Here is a 22,967-nt window from a genome sequence, read left to right on the forward strand (position 1 = left end):
AGAGGAGCTTTCTCTGTTCACAGTCATCATTAAGATGTTGGGAGTTTTATGGTCAGCATGCAAGTTTTTCATGGGTAACTTTAGATAATGTATTTCATGATGATGTTGACAACCAGTCATCTACAATTTAAGTGGCTGTCAGCATATGATTCCAGTAAACCTAGCTTTCTACCATCATCAGAGTACTCTCTGGCCATATAACTTGCTTATTTTCTGTATATCATGTCTTTTCAGTGCATCAGACTTTGAAACTTGTGACATTATGCAAACAGCTGTATATAGTGGGTGTACTGAAGGGTCCAGGGAACTGAATACTGATAAACAAGGTTCTCCCAGTGAATCTATAAATTCATAAAGACAAGGCATGTGATGTGGTATAATGGCTTCATGTAGTCCCAGCTCTTTTAAAATAGGAAAAAAATGAGGATAAATTAGTTCATAAAACAGTAGCAGTTTGCACTGATAGGACCAGAGGTCTGAAAGACATCCTCCTGTGTTATCAGCTTCAGTTTTCTGCCACTGGAAGTTCGCATACTTCCTTTCGTGAACTTTGTGAGCACTGTTGCATAAATCATCAGATTTCCTATTGCCTCTATTCTGTTTGGCCAGCTGTTTCTGAACCCAGCTGCTCTAATGATTATAAAACACCTAATTTCCAAACCTAAATGTAAAGATGGCAAATTTATACCCACCTGGATTTGTGCTAACATTATTCTTTATCTTAAACAGCTTTTCCCCCATCCCTGACATTTATTCCTTCCCTATTTGTAGAAAAAAAAAAAGTACATTTTTTTTTTCAGTTTGTTCACTAGATAACAAATCACAGCCTTTTCTTATTTAATACTTCCGTATTCCCTGATCATACTAGTAAGACTTTTCTGCATCTGTAGTGGATGGATGAGTGACCAGAGTTGTACACGATACTGCAGATGGGTCTGAGCTAATGTCTTCCTTATTATCATTACAGCTCTCATTCCCCAGTTCTACCAAAAGTATCTGGATAGATCCCAAATCTACCCCCCTGTACCTCTTTGCTGCCTCACAGTGTCACCCAGAAGTACCCCCAGGTCCTACCCCTTCTCACTGCTTGGAGCATCAGAAAATCTCCAACCACCAGAGAAGGCTAAGGCACTGGTTTTGCCAAATGTTTTCATCAATTTTTTCAACAGGCAAAATGACATCCATCTAAGTGAAGTGTATTATTTAAAACAATTGTGAAGAAGTGTATTCCTTGATTTCACCATGATCAAAAGCAACAGTGTAAATCCTTCTCATTCACAGAAGTAATTCTTGATGTGGAATGGCTGCATTCATACTTGAAAACAAAGCGTGCTCAATCATTCATTGTTCATTATGCAGTCCATAGGCCAGGCAGTGCAGCTGGGCTCACATCCAAGCAACCAGACTCTCCTACTCCCTATGATCTGGTCACACTGAAACTGCCTCTTGGGAACTGTTCTTCACCTTATCACCCTCAAATCTCTCATGGCCATTGCTTTGGAGATTGCTAGTGAGACAAGGCTAAAACCATTCCAGCAACCACACCAGCAACTGGAGAGTGTGCACGGTTGCAGGGCAGCACTTGGGCCCAGGCCATAACCATGTTTACCCCACCATTATCAGTGTAGCTTTCACATGCATCTGGGATAAAGAACAAAAGCACCCAAGGAGGGAACACAAAAAGTTGTTTAATTGTAGCTCATGTGTCAGACTCTGCTCTGGACAAACCTGCAGCAGAGGTGTCTTCTAGTAAACTAAGGGTTGAATTCAGTTACCTATACATGGATACTTTGCTTTGATCTCCAGCTGCTGATCCAGAAGCATGCAGGACTCCTGCAAGTCCTTCAACCTATCTAACAACCCCATACAAGTGTCTCAGATATCCCAAAGCACCTCAAACTACACCAGGTGCTATGTTAGACAAACTTTTATCCTAGCCGCTACTACAGAATTACTAAGCCATCAGACACTTGTGTTCAAGTTTTAGCAACCGGTGTAGATGATCCAGGATGGCTCATCCAGTCCCAAGCACAGGCATTAACTGTATTTTTGTACAGAAAAAAGTAAGTGTTCTGGGGCTTCACTTTGATGCTCCACAAACTTAAGCCACAGAGAGAAGGTTGCAAGAGAAGGTAGACCCTGAGCAACTATGCAGAAGGACAACCTGCAGGAAGGTTAGGGCTATAATGCTAACAACACTGCAACTCCAGACTTTACAGACTGGAAAGGGTCCAGAGAAAGGCCACAAAAATGATCCAAGAACTGAGCAACCGCATGAGGAAAGGCTGAGAGAGCTGGGCTTGTTCAGCCTGGAGAAAAGAAGGCTCAAGGGAGACCTTAGCACCATGTTCCAGTATTTAAAGGGTGGCTACAAAGAAGATGGAGATTCCCTTTTTACAAGGAGCCACGTGGAAAAGATGAGGTGTGATGGGCACAAGTTACTCCTGGGGAAATTCCGACTGGACACACAATTTTCCTTTCGGACACAAGAGGACAATTTCACCATGAGAAAAAATCAGCCACTGGAATAATTCCCCAGGTAAATGGTGGACGCTCCAGTGTTGGACACTTTTAAGATTTGTCTGACCAGGACACTGAGACATCTAGTCTAGGTCATGCTTTGCCTAGAAAGGTTGGACCAGATGATCCTTGAGGTCCCTTCCAATCTGGGATTCTGTGGTTCACCAAAGGGCTAAACTGGACTTTGTCTACTCTGTGTAAAATGCTTCAAAACCAGAGTAGAAATGAAACCTGCTTACCAGCATGGATGTATTTTGAGCCTTTACACTCAGATATGGAATTATTTCATTTTTGCTTTTCTACCGTGGGCAAATTCCAAAAGTACAAATTGAAATGGAAAACTACAGAGTGGTATTTTATTGCAGGTTGCATTTTTATATTGACCCAACAGCATTAATAAACATTGCAGAGCTTTCTGAGAGGAAGATTTCGCAGCTCCTCCATGTTCTACCTCATTACCTTTTCATTTTGTTTTGTTTGCTTCTTCCTCTCAGTATAAACATGACGCATTGTCAGGCATAAAGCAGGTCGGGTGATGACATTTTTTAATGTTCACATAACAACCTAACCTCCTGCTCACACTCACTAAAAAGAAAATAAGGAAACCCCCAGTTTTAAGTTTTAAATGCTAACTAGGTTCTATATTTGATTTGTTTTTCCTTCCCAGCAACACTAATTTCTAATTGAACTGCTGACTCAATTAGCAAAATGTTGAAGTTGTTGAGACCTTGTATAATATTATGTCCCATTAACAAAAGGGAAGCCAGTAGTGTTTTTATGCCAGTAACTAAATCCAGCACCAGCATTTTAATGGGTTATTTTAATTAAACAAATTAAATTAATGATGGCCTCTGCAGAATGATGAATTACACTATTTAATATATCATTGCTATGTACTAATCCCATTTTTAATATTATCTTCAAACATCGATCAATACGTAGCCACATAAGTCATACACGGACTGATCTCGAGAAAAAGAAAACAAAACAGCTCTTGCAAAAGAAACACAATAAAATGCAAATACAGTTATGGTCCACCTACAACCAAGATGCTACAGACTCTAAGAATGGTAAGAAAGAGCTAGTGTGCATTATACTAGTAGCAGTAGTCTGAGCTACATGTTTCAAGCAAACAAATCAAATGGAAGCTGGGAACATGAGAAGGATACCATGCATGTAAAATGCTGGGCCCAAGTGAATGAGAACAGTATATAACATCTATACTATATATGTTATATATATATATGATGCATATAATATATAATATAGAAAATAAAATCTATAAACTATAATCTATATAATATATATTATTATTATATATCATTATAATTATATATATTATATATTATTATAAAATATCTAAATAATCAGGTGTCTGCACAATTGCAAAGGGCCCTCAGCTGTTGGATTTTTGTCTTTTGTCTTATGTCATTACTATTCACAGTTCCCTCACAATATCATTTTAGGAAAAGATCTTAACCTTCTCCAAGTAAATGCTCAAGACATCCCTCCCTCTCGTGATGTGGCATCTCCTATGACCAGAATTCATGTTCCATCTCTTCAAAGTGGATCACAGGGCCTATAACTGTTCAGGGCCAAATACTGGAAAATGTGGGATGATCTTAGCTTCCAGAGAAAACATTTACAGTTGAAGTTATGGCAATGAACAGAACCATTACAGGAAAACTGGAAGAAGACTAAGGGTAGAACAGGCAACCAAGCCCCACTTTAAAATGGCAACCATAGCTCCTAAGGAACCTAGCAAAACATCTTCTTCTTCTTTTGCCCTAATTTGCTGTAACTTTTTTTTCTTCTAATGAAGCTTAATTTGGGTTATTTTAGAACAGCACCAGAAAGCCACATACAACAGACTACAACTGAGTTTCAGAGAATGTATCACACCACTGACAACTACTTAAAACAGACTGAGGGGTTTCTGATATCTGGCACGCTAATAAAGCCTCAGTGACAGATAATATAGGATTAAACAGGAATAACTGACTATAGGATTAAACGGGAATAACCGACAAAGTGGAAAAGATGCAAGGTACAAACACACATAGATAATACAATCATACAGAGTATAGCAGGCATGCCTGAAAATGCAAAATATTATTCACATAAGACAAAACACTTGGCCTTAGCATGCTGAAATTCTAAGCATTAAAGAAAACGTGCCAGGGCAGAGATCATCCTCTACTTGGCACTGGTGAGGCCGCACCTCAAATCCTGTGTTCAGTTCTAAGCCCCTCACTGCAAGAAAGACATTGAGGTGCTGGAGCGGGTCCAGAGAAGGGCAAAGAAGCTGGTGAAGGGTCTGGAGCACAAGTCCTGTGAGGAACAGCTGAGGGAACTGGGGGTGTTCAGTCTGGAAAGAGAAGACTCAGGGGGACCTTACTAATCTCTACAACTATCTGACAGGAGGTTGTAGTGAGGTAGGGGTCAGTCTCTTCTCCCAGGTAACAAGTGATAGGACAAGAGGTAACGGCCTCAAGTTGCTCCAGGGGAGGTTTAGATTTCTATATCAGCAAAAATTTCTTCACAGAGAGGGTGCTCAGGTATTGGAACAGGCTGCCCAGGGCAGTGGTGGAATCACCATCCCTGGAAGTGTTCAAAATATGTACAGAGGCCCTCAGTGACAAGGTTTGGTGGTAGTCTTGGCAGTACTGGGGTAATGGTTGTACTTGATGATCTTAAAGGTCTCTTTCAATCAAACCAATTCTATTCTAGTCTAGTCTAGTCTAGTCTAGTCTATGTGGGCTCTTTATTTTATTCAACTCACCATAGCTAAAGTGAGCCAGCTCAGAATCCTGGTGTTTATAGCTGGGGAGACAGAGGAGCGAAGAAGCCACAGACAACACGGTAGGATGCTAATTCAGGCCTCTTAATGAATTCAGAGGCAGAATAAATCAAAGAAAAACTGTGTTTAAAATAGAATAATAATAATAAAATCACCAAAACCACAATAAAAACCCCAGCTACAGGTGTAGATTGTGAATTGGCATTATCCTCTCTTGTTTAAAAAATGACATGGTAATTCTAATGTCAAACTATGTTATAAATAGACACTTAATTATAATATCTTAGGTCTGGCATCTGCATTTTCACCATCTGAGAGACAGAAGCTGAGAACCGTTTACTGCAAAATTGGAGACCTAAACAAGACAAAAAGAAATACAGACTGAAGTTCAACCAAACCCACAATCTGCTGTTCTTCACACCCTCCACTTGACTATTGTCCTTCAGCCACTTCACACTGGAAAAGAAAGCAAATGCCCCTGGCCTTGGATGCCTCAGCAGTTGCTGGCCATGGGAGCAACCTAGCCTTGGGGCATCCTCTCAGAAGGCATCCCAGCTCAATGGCAAAGGGTGATCAACCATCATGCACCTAAATCCAGCCACATTGGGCTTTTTCTTCCTCCTTTCCCACTCAGTCCGTGGGTCTGCTGGCTACAGCAGCTACCATAGAAACCAAAGTGCTGCTCTGCAGCACACAGAGCAGATGTCACACGAAGCAAGATGAATGCGAATGTGGCGGGGGGGGGGGGGGGGGGTGTGGATGCAAGAGGAGGAGGGAAATCAGCATCACACATTCAGAATTAAATGTTCCCACCAGAGGGAGTGAGTCATTTTTGAAGTAAGTTCAAAGCTGCAATATTTTTTTCCTACGCCTTCAATGCACATCCACAAACACTCAAATCTCCATCCTTTATTGGATGCAGGGCGAAACATAGTGACAAAGGATGAGGAAAGGCTGAGGTACTTAATGCCTCAGTCTTTAATAGTAAGACCAGCTATTCTCCAGATGCCTATCCTCCTGAGCTGGAAGACAGGGATGGGGAGTAGAAGGAAGCCCCTTTATTCCAAGAGGAAATGGTCAGCGACCTGTTACACCAGACACACACCAGTCTATGGGGCCAGATAGGATCCATCCAAAAGTACTAGGGGAGCTGGTGGAAGTGCTTACCAAGCCACTTTCCATCATTTATCACTGGTCCTGGCTATTGAGGGAGATCCCAGTTGACTGGCGGTTAGCAAATGTGATACAAATGTGATATTTGCATGAGAAGGAGCCAGAAGGAGGATCCGGGGAACTACAGACTTCTCACTCTGACCTAAGCACTGGGGAAGACCACAGTCTTACGAGGAGTGGCTGAGGGAACTCAAGTTGTTTAGCCTGGAGAAAAGCAGTCTTAGGGGAAACCTTCTCACTCTCTACAACTACCTGACAGGAGGTTGTAGCCAGGTAGGGTTGGTCTCTTCTCCCAGGTAACAAGCAATAGAACAAGAGGAAATGGCCTCAAGTGGCACGAGGGGAGGTTCAGATTGGATATTAGGAAACATTTCTTCCCCAAAAGAGCTGTCAAGGATTGGAACAGGCTGTCCAGGGCAGTGGTGGGAGCCACCATACCTGGGGTACTTAAAAGATGTGTAGATGCGGCACTTACAGACATGGTTTAGGGGTGGACTTGGCAGTGTTAGGATAACAGTTGGATCTCTGATCTTAAAGGTCTTTTCCAACCTAAATGATTCTATGATTTTATGATTCTAAATAAATGTGCTTTCATCTCTTTTGCACAGGTGTTTGAATTGCCTGTGCTCTGCTCTCTAATGAAAGCTGTGATTTTCTCGTGATGCTAAATTAATGCCTAACCTAAAACAACTATCAAAGCCAGAACTGTGCTGTCATTTCAAAAATGCCCTGTAAAGCCTTTTTCCTTCCTCTCCTTCCTGCATAGTGCAGAAATATAACATCATATAAAGTCAATATATATTAGACAGGCATTTTATGGCAAAAAAGTCACTCAACTTTTGAGACTAACAAGATATAATACAGTCGTGCATTGTGCTTTAACTCAAAGTAAAAAACAGAAACAACCAGTCTGCAGCAGTGTTTCATTTCCTCTGATTGTAGCATTTAAAATGAATATAATTGCCTCAAGTTTTGTTTTGATTTTTCATTTCACAAAAGGCCATTCTTATAATGATCCTTCTCCAACACAAGCATTATTCGCCCTTCTTTCTCCCATTGGTATGTCTTATAAATATCTAATTTATAATGCTTACTGCACTTTACTGATACATTTGTTGAAACATTAACTTGCAATAGAATTGGGTGTTGGGGGTAGGTTACATGCTTTCTATTTGCAAAATGAGAACTAGACCCCATTGATTTCGGTGGTCTCTCTCCAGTGTCAAGCACTGAGCATGACAATGGTGAAGAATCAATCTGAAAGGTGCTGAGTGCTCATCATTGTGCGTATCAATGAGGCTGGAGATGCTCAGCAAGCTCAAGATGCAAAACCATCAACTCCCATGGGCTTCAACACTTCTGAATCTGCAAGTGAACCTGACAGACACAATGATCAGTACCTGTGGATACCAGTGAAGATTTCCACAGAAAGATGGAAGAATAATTTAGAAATAAATGGGATGAAACATTTGGTAGCCTTTCCGCCATGCTAAGGCACATGAAAATCAACAAGGTGCTTGGTGACAGCCAGCATGGCTTCACTAAGGGGAAATCCTGCCTGACCAATTTGGTGGCCTTCTATGATGGGGCTACAGAACTGATGGACAGGGGTAGAGCAGTTGATGTCATCTACCTGGACTTGTGCAAAGCGTCTGACACTGTCCCACACGACATCTTTGTCTCTAAATTGGAGCGACATCAATTTGATGGATGGACCACTCGGTGGATAAAGAACTGGCTGGATGGCTGCACGCAAAGAGTTGTGGTCAATGGCTCAATGTCCGGCTGGAGACCAGTAACGAGTGGTGTCCCTCAGGGATTGGTGTTGGGACCGGTCTTGTTCAACATCTTCGTCACTGACATGGACAGTGGGATTGAGTGCGCCCTCAGCAACTTTGCCGATGACACCAAGCTGTGTGGTTCGGTTGATACCCTGGAGGGAAGGAATGCCATCCAGAGGGACCTTGACACGCTTGTGAGGTGGGCTGATGCCAACCACATGAAGTTTAACCATGCCAAGTGCAAGGTCCTACACCTGGGTGGGAGCAATCCCAGGCACAGCTACAGGTTGGGCAGAGAAGAGATTCAGAGCAGCCCTGTGGAGAAGGACTTGGGGGTGTTGGTTGATGAGAAAATGAACATGAGCTGGCTTCAGTGTGCGCTTGCAGCCCAGAAAGCCAAACGCATCCTGGGCTGCATCAAAAGGAGCGAGACCAGCAGGTCGAAGGAGATGATCCTGCCCCTCTACTCTGCTCTCGTGAGACCTCACCTGGAGTATTGTGTGCAGTTCTGGTGTCCTCAACATAAACAGGACATGGAAATGTTGGAACAAGTCCAGAGAAGGGCCACAAGGATGATCAGGGGACTGGAGCACCTCCCATACGAAGACAGGCTGAGGAAGTTGGGGCTGTTCAGCCTGGAGAAGAGAAGGCTGCGTGGAGACCTCATAGCAGCCTTCCAGTATCTGAAGGGGGCCTATAGGGATGCTGGAGAGGGAGCTTTCATTAGAGTCTGTAGTGACAGGACAAGGGGTAACGGGTTAAAACTTAAACAGGGGAAGTTTAGATTGGATATAAGGAGGAAATTCTTTCCTGTTAGGGTGGTGAGGCACTGGAATGGGTTGCCCAGGGAGGTTGTGAATGCTCCATCCCTGGCAGTGTTCAAGGCCAGGTTGGACGAGGCCTTGGGTGATATGATTTAGCGTAAGGTGTCCCTGCCCACAGCAGGGGGGTTGGAACTAGATGATCTTAAGGTCCTTTCCAACCCTAACGATTCTATTCTATGAATTCACAACTATACACAGCAATGGAGGCAGAAAATGATGCAAAAAAAAAATTACATCTACTTCTCTAAAGTGTATATATTTAAATGATCAGCCATCATACATGAGTGTTTCCCCATCCAATCTCACTTACTAAATAATGTTAATACAGACTACATGCATCTTCCTCTTTTCCATAGCAAAATATAAAACCCACAGAATATCCTGTTGTCATCATTTACAGACACCAGCAGGATACTTCTACTTTTAGCTGATATATAAAACAGTGCTCTGTGGCTTACACAGATGTGGACAAACAACTTTAGGATGCTGAAATGACAAGAAACCTGGTGGCTGCACACAAAGAGAAGGAAGAAAACGAGCTCCTGCATTTCATCATACTGCAGAGCTGCAGCGAGGCCACTAGAGGGCAATGACACAAATCAGGTTTTCCTCCAGCCCTGCTCAATCTCCTGATTTCGCTCTGAACGTTTTTCTTATAATAACATCTCATGGGATAATGGGAAAATTTATTTCCTATGATTGTTGGCACATAAAATAGCCACCACGTATATATAATGGCAAGAAGAGTGGGATGAAAAATAATCATCCAAGATATAATTAGCTGATTGTGGTAAAAATAAAAAATACAGAAAGTAAAATGAGGGAGATTAAATTTAAAGTGCACATTTGTGTGTGTATGTGGAATAGCAGGAAGGATGCTACAAGCCTTCACTGCAATTTATAGCTCATCTTTTTTCAGATATTTTCTTTGGGTGTTTTAAGCTCCATAAAACTTTACCTTTTGGGCTGAAAGCTGTCAATGAATTGTATTTGCTGGAGACAATTAATTTGCCACATATTCTAGGATAACAGCTGGGAGTCCTTCAGCATGAAGAACCAGTCAGTAAACCCAAAGTTGCCTAATTATTCAACTTTTTAGAAGAATGCGTTTTTCACACAAGCAGTGGACGGTTAGTATTGAATATTCTAAGAGGGAATAAGCACCGATTCCCTGCAGCACTTCAAAAGGGACAAGTAAGACAAGACACACAACACTGTGCCAATTTGTACTTGGTTAAAAACAAAACCAACCAAACAAAAATGAAATGACATTCAAATGGTAAGGAATATAATTAGTGCCAATCACCATGTTTTTGTAGAAAACAGGTCAAATATAAACCCAACATCTTTCTTTGATGAGATGACAAAGTTTAGCTGACAAAGGAAACTTTGAAGACACAATAGTTAATATTTTACATTTGATTTAGTACCATATAACTGTTTTGATTAAAAATAAAAAAAAAAAAGAAGTGTTACATGGTATCAATACAGCAAATGCTAACTGGATTGAGGTGGATTTTCACCAGAATCATTATGAAGCACAGTCATAAAGCCTTAGAAATAATTATAAAATTCGTGCTGGTAAAATTGGAAGATGACATAAAGGTCAGAGTTACAGTAAATGGTGATAATGCCAGGGTGCTCCCCCTGCACATTTGAGATCATTGTGGCATAGTTAAACCTCAAATTCTACAACTAGGAAGGTGAAATCCAAAAATTTTACATTTAAGAACAAAGAATACAGGAACATCTACAGAAATGGATATAAACGGCAGTGTGCCCATGGAGTTCATTTCACCTTTATTTAGATCACTGATTAAATGAATTCTCTGATAGTCTATCCAGTTCTGGTATACTTTTGTTGTTGTTGTTGCTTGCTTTTTTCCACAGAAAAAAAAACAAACTGATTTTCATTTTTTTAAAAAAAAGCTGATTTTAACAGATAAAAACTTCAAGAAATCTCAAAACTAAACTTAGAGAATCTTTTTGGTGAAAGTCACCGATATGAGAACATTGATGCATAAAGCTACAAATTTGACTATCCATCTATACAACTATACTTAGTTGAATAACACTATTCTGCTGAAGAGATGGTGCATCCCTGGCTTTCACTGTCAGTCACCTGCTGTTACAAATATATACCTTCACCTAGTTTAAGCTCTGGGCTATGGGTCTTCATTATGCCTTTTCCTACTAGCTTACAAAGTGCTTTTATGTATGAAAGTTTTTCTTCTATGAACATCTTTAATACAGTTCCTTTAAAAATTGAAAAAGATGTGGTTTAACTGGCTCACCTAAAAATAACCAAAGCAAAGGAGAAAGGAGCAACCAGAATGGAAATACATTAACCTCAATACGCCATAGGAAGCTGATTGCTTGGGGAAAGGTCAAAACCAAAAAATACAGAGCAGAGTCCTGGGGGCTGGGAGCACAGTGTCATTACCTTAGAGCAGCCTTTCAGTACCTAAAGGGGCAGACAAGAAACTCGGAGAGGGGTTTATAACAGGGCAAGTAGTGATAAGATTAGGAGGAATGGCTTTAAACTGACTGAGGGGAGATTTAGATTAGACATTAGGAAGAAATACTTTTACTGTGAGTGGAAGTGGCACTGAGAGAAGCTGTGGCTGCCCCGTCCCTGGCAGTGTACAAGGCCAGGTTGGACAGAACTTGGAGCAACTGGTCTAGCGGAAGGTGTCCCTGCCTGTGGCAGGGGGTTGGAACTGGATGAGGTTTAAGGTCCCTTCCAACACAAACCAATCCATGATTCTGTGATTTCTCAGTATTTAGTGACACTTTCTGCAGCGGCCCTGCAGAGCACACACCTACATGGTTCTGCAGAGGGAAGTATCTTATGATGCTTTAGGCTGCAAAAGAGGGAATATATTTTGTCTACCCTGACATGCTGGGTAGTTAGATCTACTTTTAGACCTTGTGACTAAACGGCATGTAATAAAGGTCAGCTAGGAAAAAAAACACAAGTTTATCATTGTCTGCAGGGATAGAAGGAAGAGAAGACTTTTCAGAAACACAGGCCTGAGGAAGAAAGTGGAAAATTTCAAGACCAAAATAAATGCAGAACTACGAAGAAAGGGATGTGGGGCAAGGTCAAATGATAGAAGACGCTGGGAAGCAAATTGGAAGGAAACAAACAACAAATTAAGGCTGAAATATACTTGGGAGTGGGAAAATGAAGTGAGAAAGGCAGAAAAACTGATTTTTCTACATCAGCTCAATGGAGAGCTGTAATGTGGGCTTTGCTTGATCTTTCTTGTCAGCAATGCATGGTGTGAATGCAGACATCTATCTTGCTGGTACTTCACCAGTTAGGCTCACAGGCAGCATAAGATGACAAAATTCCTAGCTACAGCACCAAGGAATAAAATCAAAGTCATAGAAACAGAGACTCCGGAACAATAGGACTGAACTCACAAATATCCCATCCCTCCTTGTCCTCAGACACACCCAAATATTTCAGCATAGGAGCATCTGTCTAGCAAGTTTTGTCCTTTTTGTTTCACAGCAGCTCTTAACAAAACATATTTTCATATTCCTATATGCCTGATGCCTATGATGATTCATATACAGGCATGAGCCCATTGATACACAACTAAGAGAGTACTTACATTAATATCTGTTGTAACTTCATGTTTTCCTGGGAATGATGGATACGCATTAACACAAAGAGAAATGTCCTGGCTTTTCCAAACTGAATCACTTCAATTTCCACAATCCTACAAAACTCCAGGACAAGACTGATAATACCATTGATGGTATTGCCCATCAACCAGAAAGCCCATTCTGACCTCCTGCAATCTAGCTCATACTGTAATCAGCATACATCCTGGATTGAAAAGAAAACAAGGCTAGTCTACAAGCAACCTGTAGAACTCAATAAAGGAGAAAAAGATCTTGATGCAAAAAGATCACAAGATCAAAACAGACATGACAATGTTGCTGGCTAAATCATGCTCTGATTTTTCTTTCCAGGAAATATTGACTTGTTTTCCCAAAAGCTGAGAGCTATAGTTGACTAAGTGTCATACTTCAAACAGAAAATAAGACACAGAATTTTCTGACAATTCCTTGGGGAACAAAAATGCTGAAAATAAAGAAACTCCTGGGCCAGATTTTTATCTCAATTGCATTACTGGAAAGCCAAAGTAATTCCATTGATTCTAATGGTGGTGTTCTGGCTTTGCAGATGTGCTGTTGATCTGCATTGTGTCCTGTGAAAATCTGGAGACTTACTTCAGCAAACATTAACATTAGATTCTATCTATGCAACCGCATGAGGGTATGGCAACTGTCAACACGTGATGTAGTACATCTGGTTATCAACTTGTTTGAACCCAAGTGCTCAAGCGGACACTCCTATATCCAAACCTAAGCAGCATATTTTACAAATGTGGAGTATCTGTTGTTTCCATGTGTCACCTTTGTGGAGCTTGGAACTTCCTGAAGTGCTATTATGTTCTTATATTTGATTTGAAAAGCCATTTCAGACAAATTCTTGGCTTCATATTTTAGAGTTGGATAAACAGTGGAAGAATGTTCCATGAGTACTTCCTTGAATTCTGGCTCTGGCACATTTTTGTCACTGAGAAAACTTAGGGTTTGAATAGTGTTGTTTGGATCCAACAGCTTTGCATTAAGGATAAGCAAACTATGGATAGCAGAAGTAACGCTCACAGACTTCACCATGCTCATTAAAAATGTATGTGCCATTTTAAAATGAAAAAACCCAGGAAAAAAAACAAGAAACTTTTTGATTCATTTTTTAATTTGCATGGAAACTATAAACCAGGCCAACCCCTCTCTACTTGCCCAGATCAATGTGGACAGTCCCACTATAAGCTTTATCTTTCAACACATTGCAAGACTCGATACATCTCAAGATGATTTTTGGTTTTGTCTTCCAGAAATTTTTGCTGAAGTCACTTTTAAGGGCTACATTTAACCCAAAGAGAACAAGATCTGACCCACCACGGCAACAGCTATCATAAACACCTTCCTTTTGCCTTGGCCTTCTTGTAGGCTACTTCATCATGTCCTCCCCATAACTAATCTCATTTAAACTAAGCTCCTTGAAAACTTGTTGGACAGAAGAGGAAAACCTTTTACCATGAGGAGAACCAGCCATTGGAATAATCTCCCCAGGGATGTGGTGGACTCCTCAACATTGGAGACTGTTAAGATTCAGCTGGACAGGGAGCACCCTGGGGTGCTGGGACATCTAGTTCCAGCTTTGCCAAGAAGGTCATGCTTTGCCAGGAAAGGTTGGACCAGATGATCCTTGAGGTCCCTTCCAACCTGGGATTCTATGAATCACTCTGATTCTATAATTCCCTAAGAGAACTATATCCTGTTCCCTGTAAAACACTGTTCACTTAAACCATAATTATTAATATCCTTATCAGATTTATACTCCTGACATTTAATGTGCTTGTGAAACTTTTAAAGTGCCATAACAGATGCATAATCAAGATCAAGAAATTCAAAAGCCTGAGATAGAAGCCCTTCAGAATGATCCTGTATGCCACTGAACCATTTATGAACACATTTATAGGCTGATATAAAGGTATTTAGCTTTAGTGTGTTGCCTTACCACTGCTATGACTAGGACTTATAGGAGACCTATGCCAGCTGGAGCGGCAGCTGGAGGCCAGGTCAGATAGTGTCGGACAACCAAATGGCACTAGACTGCTGTAGACAGCTTAGCTCTTTATATCCTCATCTTTTGAATCAGCACGGGGATCTGCCTTGAAGATTGAGAATTCATCTGTCTAAGTGTATGAAAAATTGATGTCTGGTCAAATTTAGGATGTTTTTACATTACTGGCGAGCTGAACAGAGCATGCAATATAAAGCAGGAAATGTTTTATTTACAATCCATTCTTGGAGTTAAATCTGTTCGCTATTTACATTAGTTTACTGTAGGACAATTTCTAGCATTAGTTTAAATGTCCAACATAAGCGTTAGCATGAAGCACCAGTTTCACATTCACAGTACAATAAAGAAAATGGCTTCTTTGCTGAACTCCATGGCCACCCAGATGAAAAAATTACTGTAAAACAGGAAGTATGGTTTCATAATGTTGTTCATAGCCCTAATTTCAAATGCATGATTAGCTATATTTGCAACAGTCAGAGGGCTAAGTGAAACACCCAGCCTTTGATCAAATGAACAGCATATATGCAGAATCAAAAGCTAAAAAAAAATCTTGCTTTCTTCAGCATTAACAAAAACAAGCAGCATGTGCTGTTGCTGCATCCAGGGGAACAGAAATAGCATGCAACTGGTAGCATACTGCACTCCTCATAGGTTGGTGTCACTTCTCCTCTACCTCGGTGAAATTTGAGAGGTGTCCTTAGACCTCCTGTGCACACTTCCGTTTTCATAAGGACATACACATCCTGTACTTTTCATAGTTTCAAAATAAAGACATCTTGATGGTGATACTAAGATATTTTCCCACCCACAACATGAGATAAGATTCTACAGCACAGAAACATAGGAAAAATTGTTAAGAAAAAAAAAGCCAGATAAACAATGACTATAATATTGAGTAAACTCATGTCATATGTTGTGGCTGCAAAGAAAAACATATGGCACTGACCATGCCTACCATAACAGAATTCCCTACCGAAAAGGTAGAAAAAAGTAGACACAGCATGTACCACAAAACTTTATAAATGCATCACATAGATGCATTTCAGACGAAATTCAACAAAGAAATTCAGTTCACACCATTAAAACTTTTATCTTGTTGCCACTGTTCACACAAAACCTCCTCATCCACAGCTGAATGCAGCTCCCTCTTTCTCAGGAGGGATGGACTTAAAAAAGGTATCTCTGTAGCACAGATGAGTGATTACAAAACAAATAATGGCTTAGCTTATCAGATCAGATTTACTTATTTTCATAACAACTACCACCATCAATCAGGAATCAAGCAGCTACTATTCACATCAGAGTGAAGCAAAGATAATTCAATACATAAAGCTCTGAAATAGGCATAATTTGAAGGCGAGTAAGCAGGCGTTATTTTTTTATGAGCTCTATTGTATTGCTTTAATAACAACCTGCTTTTTAAAAGACCTATTTAACTTTCCCAGCCAAAAAACATGTGAAAAACTGTCTCCCAGCCAAAGCATGTTCTAAACTCACACAGCGATATTTTACATCACATAAATGTAAATCCACTCCACAGGGCATTCCTTGATGCAATGGAAGACTCAAAACCATCAATCCTGTAGGTCTGTAAACAGCCTTTCCTCCAGCCTTGACAAATACAATCCTCACCACTTCATTTCCTTGCAGATTGCTGCTCCAAAGCTCACTGCACTGGCCAGGAAACTCCAGCTTTTTTAATCTCTTTTCTATGATATCAAATATGAAGCTCTTGATTTTGCAGCTGAGGATTTTGTTAGGCTGTTCCCTCATCACCTCACACCAAGCTTATGAAACTTACACAGTACCTGTAAGGCTGCTGTGCTGCAGAGACCGTTGCATTTCCTGAAGGCCAGTACCGAGAGGTATACTGTGGTGCAAAGTCAATCTCAGTGTTAATTCAGTGTGTTCCGAGATCTCCTGTGGTGAGTTCAGGATCAGGAGTGCTATTGTGTAACTGCAGCCACACTGAAAGTTGGCCATTACAAATGAACGATAGCACTGTAAATCCACAACTGCGTAAAATAACACTGATCCCCATTCTTCCCCTGGTCATCCATGATTTACCATGCAACTGTTCAGGACTTTTACAGTTAAAAAACCAACAAAACAAAGCCCACCCCCCACACCATTCCCCAAACCCATCACTGTAAAACAGTAAAAGCCACACTTTTAATGTCTTCATAAAAATCTCAGTATTTCTATACTCCTGTGACTTTCAGCCCTTATTAATCTCCCAGATTACAACCATGATGTAAACAACAGCAGTTCTCCCCATCAACTTCTCTTAGCTATAACAAATCAGGAGTTTATTACCTCCTCACATCACCCAACACCTCTGTCAAGACCTCAGGACTCATAATGATTCACAGAAAGGCCCTTTAGTTGCTTTGTGGAAGGATCTCCTCCTGACAAATATTTGCTTTCATAAAAAAGTTATACACCTTTGTTTTGCTCCCTATGCATGGTGTTTATTGTCAGTGCTGCCCTACATGAAGATGCAGAGATATTGGCATTTTTGCATATTACTTTAATATAAGCCAAACATAGAAAGGAGTTACTCTGTACATTCTTGCAGTCTGAAAACCTAGTGTGCTAGTGCTTGACAAAAGAAATGCTTCAAATGCTGCAGAAAAATAAATGAATAAATAAATAAATACAAACATTTTCCCACCCTGATTTCACTATTTGGATTATTGCCTAGATAATCCATTTGAAAACCAAATGCAGCCTAGCAACTGTCTTGAAAATTGAGTAACCCCAGGTTCAACTGCACTATAAAACTTCAGCTTCAGGCAAAACTGATGGAACAGCTCATTCGCAGTACTTTCACCAAGCCCTGGCCCTCATTGTATGTCTTTCTGATTACACTTACATTGTGTTACAATTTACTGGCAGCACTATAGTATTACAATATGTATTGCCACTAGCCAACTCTGACTGTATGCATTCAGTTTCATCAAGAGCTAAAGACACATGGCTCGATGCATATTCATTGCTGCATCGCCATTTCTCAGCTGTTAAAACAGCTGCACGAATCAGCAACAAGTTTCACAACTTAAAATAGATGTAACCCTGCAGGATACTTGGGCTCACTGTGCATTACGATTCCCACTCATAGGCTGGTAGGAGCTAAGGACATAGTGCACTTAACTACAGTATTTCTCCACTCAAGCATAGCACTACCCTAAAGGTATAAGCTACATTAGTGTTTCAGTTTGGAGCAGAAGCGTGCTTTTGTAATAAATCTCCTATCCACTGGGACAGATGAACTCATTTTGATGGAGCTGTACCAGAAATGCACCAGTGACTTCCACCTGCTAGTAGCATGTGTGCTTCTGAGGACCAAACTACAGCTACAGAAGGGTAAACCCTCTTCAAATGCACATAGTGTTTTCTGGATCTTCAGTACAAAAGGCTTTGTTCTGCAGATCTGCTCCTCTCTGCCCACACCAACTGCTGAACGTAGACAGAGCTGAACACGGCTGTCTGACTACCACACAGGAGCTAGCACTTCTGGCTAGCCTTTTTGGAGGAAGGAATTCACAATATAAACTTTGGGGTTGGACGGTTTCTACACTCAGAGAAGAAAAATGTTTCCTTTAAGTTAACAGCCCTACCTGCCTATAAAAAGAAATCATCTAGCAAATACATATCTTCTGTTCAGAGGCCATTCTGAGCTCTCTTCCAGGTCCTCAGCTAAAAAATACCATCTAAGAGCACACACAAAATTATCCAGTGAACAAACAAACTGCATTTTGGTTTTATTCATTTGCTATGCCAAGAAATTCTAGAATCACTCATACTTATTGCAGTTATTGTACTTCCAATATTTGTTAGTCCTTCCCCTATCTGGTGTATGCACCACTGATTATCATGGAAAAATCTAGTGTTACACTATCCCCGCATGTTTTTATCTGTCATCACATGAATAGACATGCATGTGCCACTGACAGAAGAGCTTGGTATTTATTTTAAATTACTGCAATGATAAGGAAAGTGATTGTTTTACATTAAAATAATACAATGCAAAACATTTAATATGGAAAGAGATTCCTGAACACTTTGTTCAGTATGTTTCTCATACAACCATGCTACTGCTACTGCAATACGACAAATATTATTGTAGATATCGTTGTTAACAATACATAGAAACCACATATCCTGTAGGAATTTCAATAGATATTTGTTGTGTTTCCTTAGCTGGTGACACAGACCCTTCCTTCCCCCTACTTCAGTGCAAAAACAAACCCTACATGTGATCACGTACAGAGTTGTGCCTAATTATATAAATGTACTAATTATACACACTTTTCAAATGGTGATAGACTTCAAAGTAGGTAAATTTTAAATTGTGCCATTAAGGAAATCTATTTGATGATGGAAATTTCTGTAATATCATACTGCAATCTCCTACATCGTAATTTTGCTTTCAAGTCTGTATTAGTCTAATGACAAAGAACAGCAGAGAATAATAGAGTTGGGAAAGCAAACTGAAAGCTGTAAGATTTACAATGTGATGTTGGTCAGCAGATGCTAACAGAAAGGAACAAAAACAATTTAGAAAAGGAATGGATCTAAGGTAAACAATGAGTAGAAAGAAGTCCTGCATCTTAAATATGAATACCAAACCTTCAGAAACCACTCAGTTAATAAACACCTGTCAGACTGACTTATCCCCATGTGTTCAGATACTTACAAGAAAATACATATATATGTCACTGAACACTTAATTTACATGCACAGTTATCACACTGCTAAGCACGACTTGCAAATTAGTTAATGCAGTTCAGAGCATCTCTTTGCATGCAAAATAATGCCAACTGTATATATAAACCAACTCTAAAATGCACACATAGCTCAGCCCACCAATGTCATGCACACATTTAGGTAAACCAAACTACCACACAAAACTTCAGCACATGCACCTCCTTTTTGGACCTTGGTAGATGCTTCTGACTGATATAACCCCACTCTCCAAAAAAAAAACCAGTTGTTTAGTTCGAACATTAAATATACACCAAAACCCCATGTTCATTAACATAACACTTGAGTTAATTCATAGTATAAATGAATGTATGAAAGCTGATATTCTTTTAGCACTACTTAATAGTTATTCTCTGTAGATTTGATGTCCTAGGTGTGAAGGTTTTTTATATAAATTAAAAGAATTGATATATCTCTGCTGTGGAATCTGAATCTTGCATTGACAAGGCCACAAGGCAGATCAGACAGCAACTGCAATGCAGCAACACTATAGGCCACTAATCCCTCTACCTTTGGTTAAATAATAGCTTATGTGGCAGGGAAGAGACAGAATCCATCTTCACTGAAAAACAGAACCGTGTATAGAAAGGTCGATCTTCTCTCACACAAATTCTAGTGTCAAAACAAATAGTCTTACTAAGTCAGGGGCTGTCACATTTAACTGAAGACATTTATGGAATGGCTCGATAGAAGCATCTTATAAGCAGCAGGTGGGTGATTCTGAGTTATCAAGATCAAATATTGATCAGGACTTTCCCCCATTGTTCAAGAACTCTTGGGTCTGAGAGTTTGGATACACCGTTCAAAGTGAGGAGTCCAGATACACTTGAATAGCTTTAAGATCACAGATTTTCTCCTCTGGCACACCCACATAAACTTGTAAAAGATTAAAAATATCTCTGCACAAGTAACTATTTTTCTTCCTGCACAGCTATAAAATGACTCACACACAGAAAAGAAAAAATCTCGCAGAAGTTGGAATTTAAAGCAAATACGATGCAAGTTCAGTACTGGAATGAGGAGGTCCAATAGCAACACAAAGACAATGCACAGCACAAGAACTGATTTTGTGATAACTGGTGACAGCTTTGACCTCTGCTTGCATATGAGCCCTTCTATGCCCTTCCCCATGTTACCTTTTGATATCCTTCCTTAGATCTCAAGGCAGCTTCCATCTGCTCAGGAGAAAATGTGTAGATGGCCGAGCGATACTGTGTGCCAACATCCCCACCTTGTCTCATTCCTGGGGAGAAAGAAAACACAGCACACCATAAGGATCACCCTCCCTACCTGACTAGGCTGCAGGCCTCAATTCAATAAACCTAAATTTAGGATGTTCCATACACCTGATTAGCACAGTCTCTTATGTGCATACTCAGTAGGTATTTTTAGGAAGTCCAAGTCTTTCCTTGGTTAAATAGTCCTGAAGAGATTCAACTCTGATAACTCCTTTTAAATGACATGCAAATGAAAAGTGAGCATTTCACATTTTGGTAAATCATACAGTAGTCAAATACAGATGTAAAACCTTAAATAATCAAGCTACAGTTACTGTAATCAAGGTACTCTTAAATTATTTATTTTGAACTATGAAACGTTTACAAAAAAAAAGTTTATTTTACTAAGTGCTTAAAAACTTTCTTGTGCTGGGGGAGTACCTCTTAATGGGAGAAAGGTTCGAAACACCCTTGGAGGTAATTAGCTATTCTTCTCTATTCATGAACCAAGACTGGTACGCATGTATTGTCAAGTTACCTCTGAAGTTATCCATTCCTAACAGCATCTCTTACGAAGCTCTCAAATCTGAGCTCCAAAGAGCACTCTGATAGAGAATTGTGCTAAGGAGAAGGTTTAGATAAAGCCTCACTGAGTTAGTACTGTTACAGAGTGAGCAATGCCTAGGAACAGCAACCCTTTCACAATTTTTTTTTTTGAGTTTGGGAAAAGTAGAAAGCACAGGTATATATGCATATATCTATTTAATTCTATTTGCAACCTACACGTGGATAATACAGACAGCAAAAGTATCTAATACTGCTTATATGTGACATTTTGAAAACAAAACCCTAGTTAGACATAGCCGCAACTCCTTCAAATTATACCATAAATGAGTAATTCTGGTAATTAGCCCCTTTAATGCTGATGTATGCAAATCCCTTCAAAAGACTAGTTGCATGAAGTTGCTCATGTATGAATTTTCAAAATATGGGATGGCTACTACCTACACAACTATAAAATAATGGGCCAAAGCAGAGAGAAGATTACTAACCCCTTAGGTGACTAGTTCAGGCATGGTTTGGCATTATGTTGTCCTAGGCAGCCACGCTGGCCAAAGGCACTGCTGTCTTTCATCACTATGCACTCTCCTTTCCCCAGGCAGCAATACTGCAAGCCAGCTCTGCTGTGGATCATTCCAGAAAGTCAAAAAACAGCCTTAGAGAGAAGCTTTAGCATTAAGAATGGTCTGGAGGTGCAGTTTTGCAATTGCTATTTCCCAGTTTCTGTCTTTCATACCTAGTTCCCAATTTTGCATTCAAAATGGCTTTTCTCTAATAAAAAGTATTCGGTTTGAGTTTGTCTGGTGTTGTACATGGACTTGGATGAGTTAAAAAGCTGGAGGTTCTGAAGCAGACTCAGACAAGCAGACTCTTCTCAAATGCCTGCACCCCAAGACAAATTGGAAATCATCGGGATTTGTATTTTGACTGCCACCAGAATACAGAAGCCCCTTTGAAGATTACCATCAACTCTCAGGACTGTAGAGATGAAATGGAAAAAAAACTGTACACCCTGATGCCCCCCTAGCAAAAGGCAGAGAGTAGAGAAAGAGCCTGTGATACTGGGGGGAAAAGACGGTACCCACATAATACTACTCATTAAAACATGATAACTTTTATCCCTCTTGCACTTTCCAAGGAAACAGACAACTGGTTTAAAGGATAGTACAATAAATAAAAGCTGGCTGAAACAGGTATGAAGGAAAAGGTGCAGAAATATTTTAAAAGATGCATTTGGACAAAAATTCCATTCAGTGACCAACAGTATACATCAGAGATGTGATTCCAAAAAAAGTTATAGAGTTTTCTGATGATTTGGTTTACTTTTTAGCTGCTAAAGTGTTTCATTATTACACACAAGAACAACAACTACCTTCTTCATCAATACTTAATAGTGTGGTCTGCAAGGCAAAAAATATTTTGCTCATTTCTTTGCAAGTATTTTAGAGTAGTAGGGAGCTTTTGTAAAGCCAGTGTTACTGAATATTTAGGCACAAAATGAATACAGTAAAGGCCAGTAAAGCATTAGTTTTGCTATGTTAATGCTGATTGATGTTTGAGCTTAAGAATTAGTATTCAACAAATCTATTTATTGCTTAACAAACTACTTAACAACCAACCAAGGAGTCGATTACAAAAATCTCCATAAATGGA

At 40.0% G+C, this 22,967-nt stretch overlaps 1 protein-coding gene across 4 annotated transcripts in view; it reads right to left on the minus strand.

The window, feature by feature from the left end:
- MSRA (methionine sulfoxide reductase A) overlaps positions 1 to 22,967 on the minus strand; it is a 277,959-nt gene that overhangs the window by 74,094 nt on the left and 180,898 nt on the right. For all 4 annotated transcript variants that reach the window (XM_061461158.1, XM_061461157.1, XM_061461160.1 and 1 more), the window contains one exon: positions 20,673 to 20,779. In XM_061461158.1, the coding sequence (XP_061317142.1) occupies positions 20,673 to 20,779 (107 nt within the window). The remainder of the gene's footprint in view (positions 1 to 20,672; positions 20,780 to 22,967) is intronic.

The sequence above is a fragment of the Pezoporus flaviventris genome, unplaced genomic scaffold (assembly GCF_033815535.1).
Source record: "Pezoporus flaviventris isolate CSIRO_AGI_PZ_B2104156 unplaced genomic scaffold, CSIRO_AGI_Pfla_v1 ptg000031l, whole genome shotgun sequence".
Classification (NCBI taxonomy): Eukaryota; Metazoa; Chordata; class Aves; order Psittaciformes; family Psittacidae; genus Pezoporus; species Pezoporus flaviventris.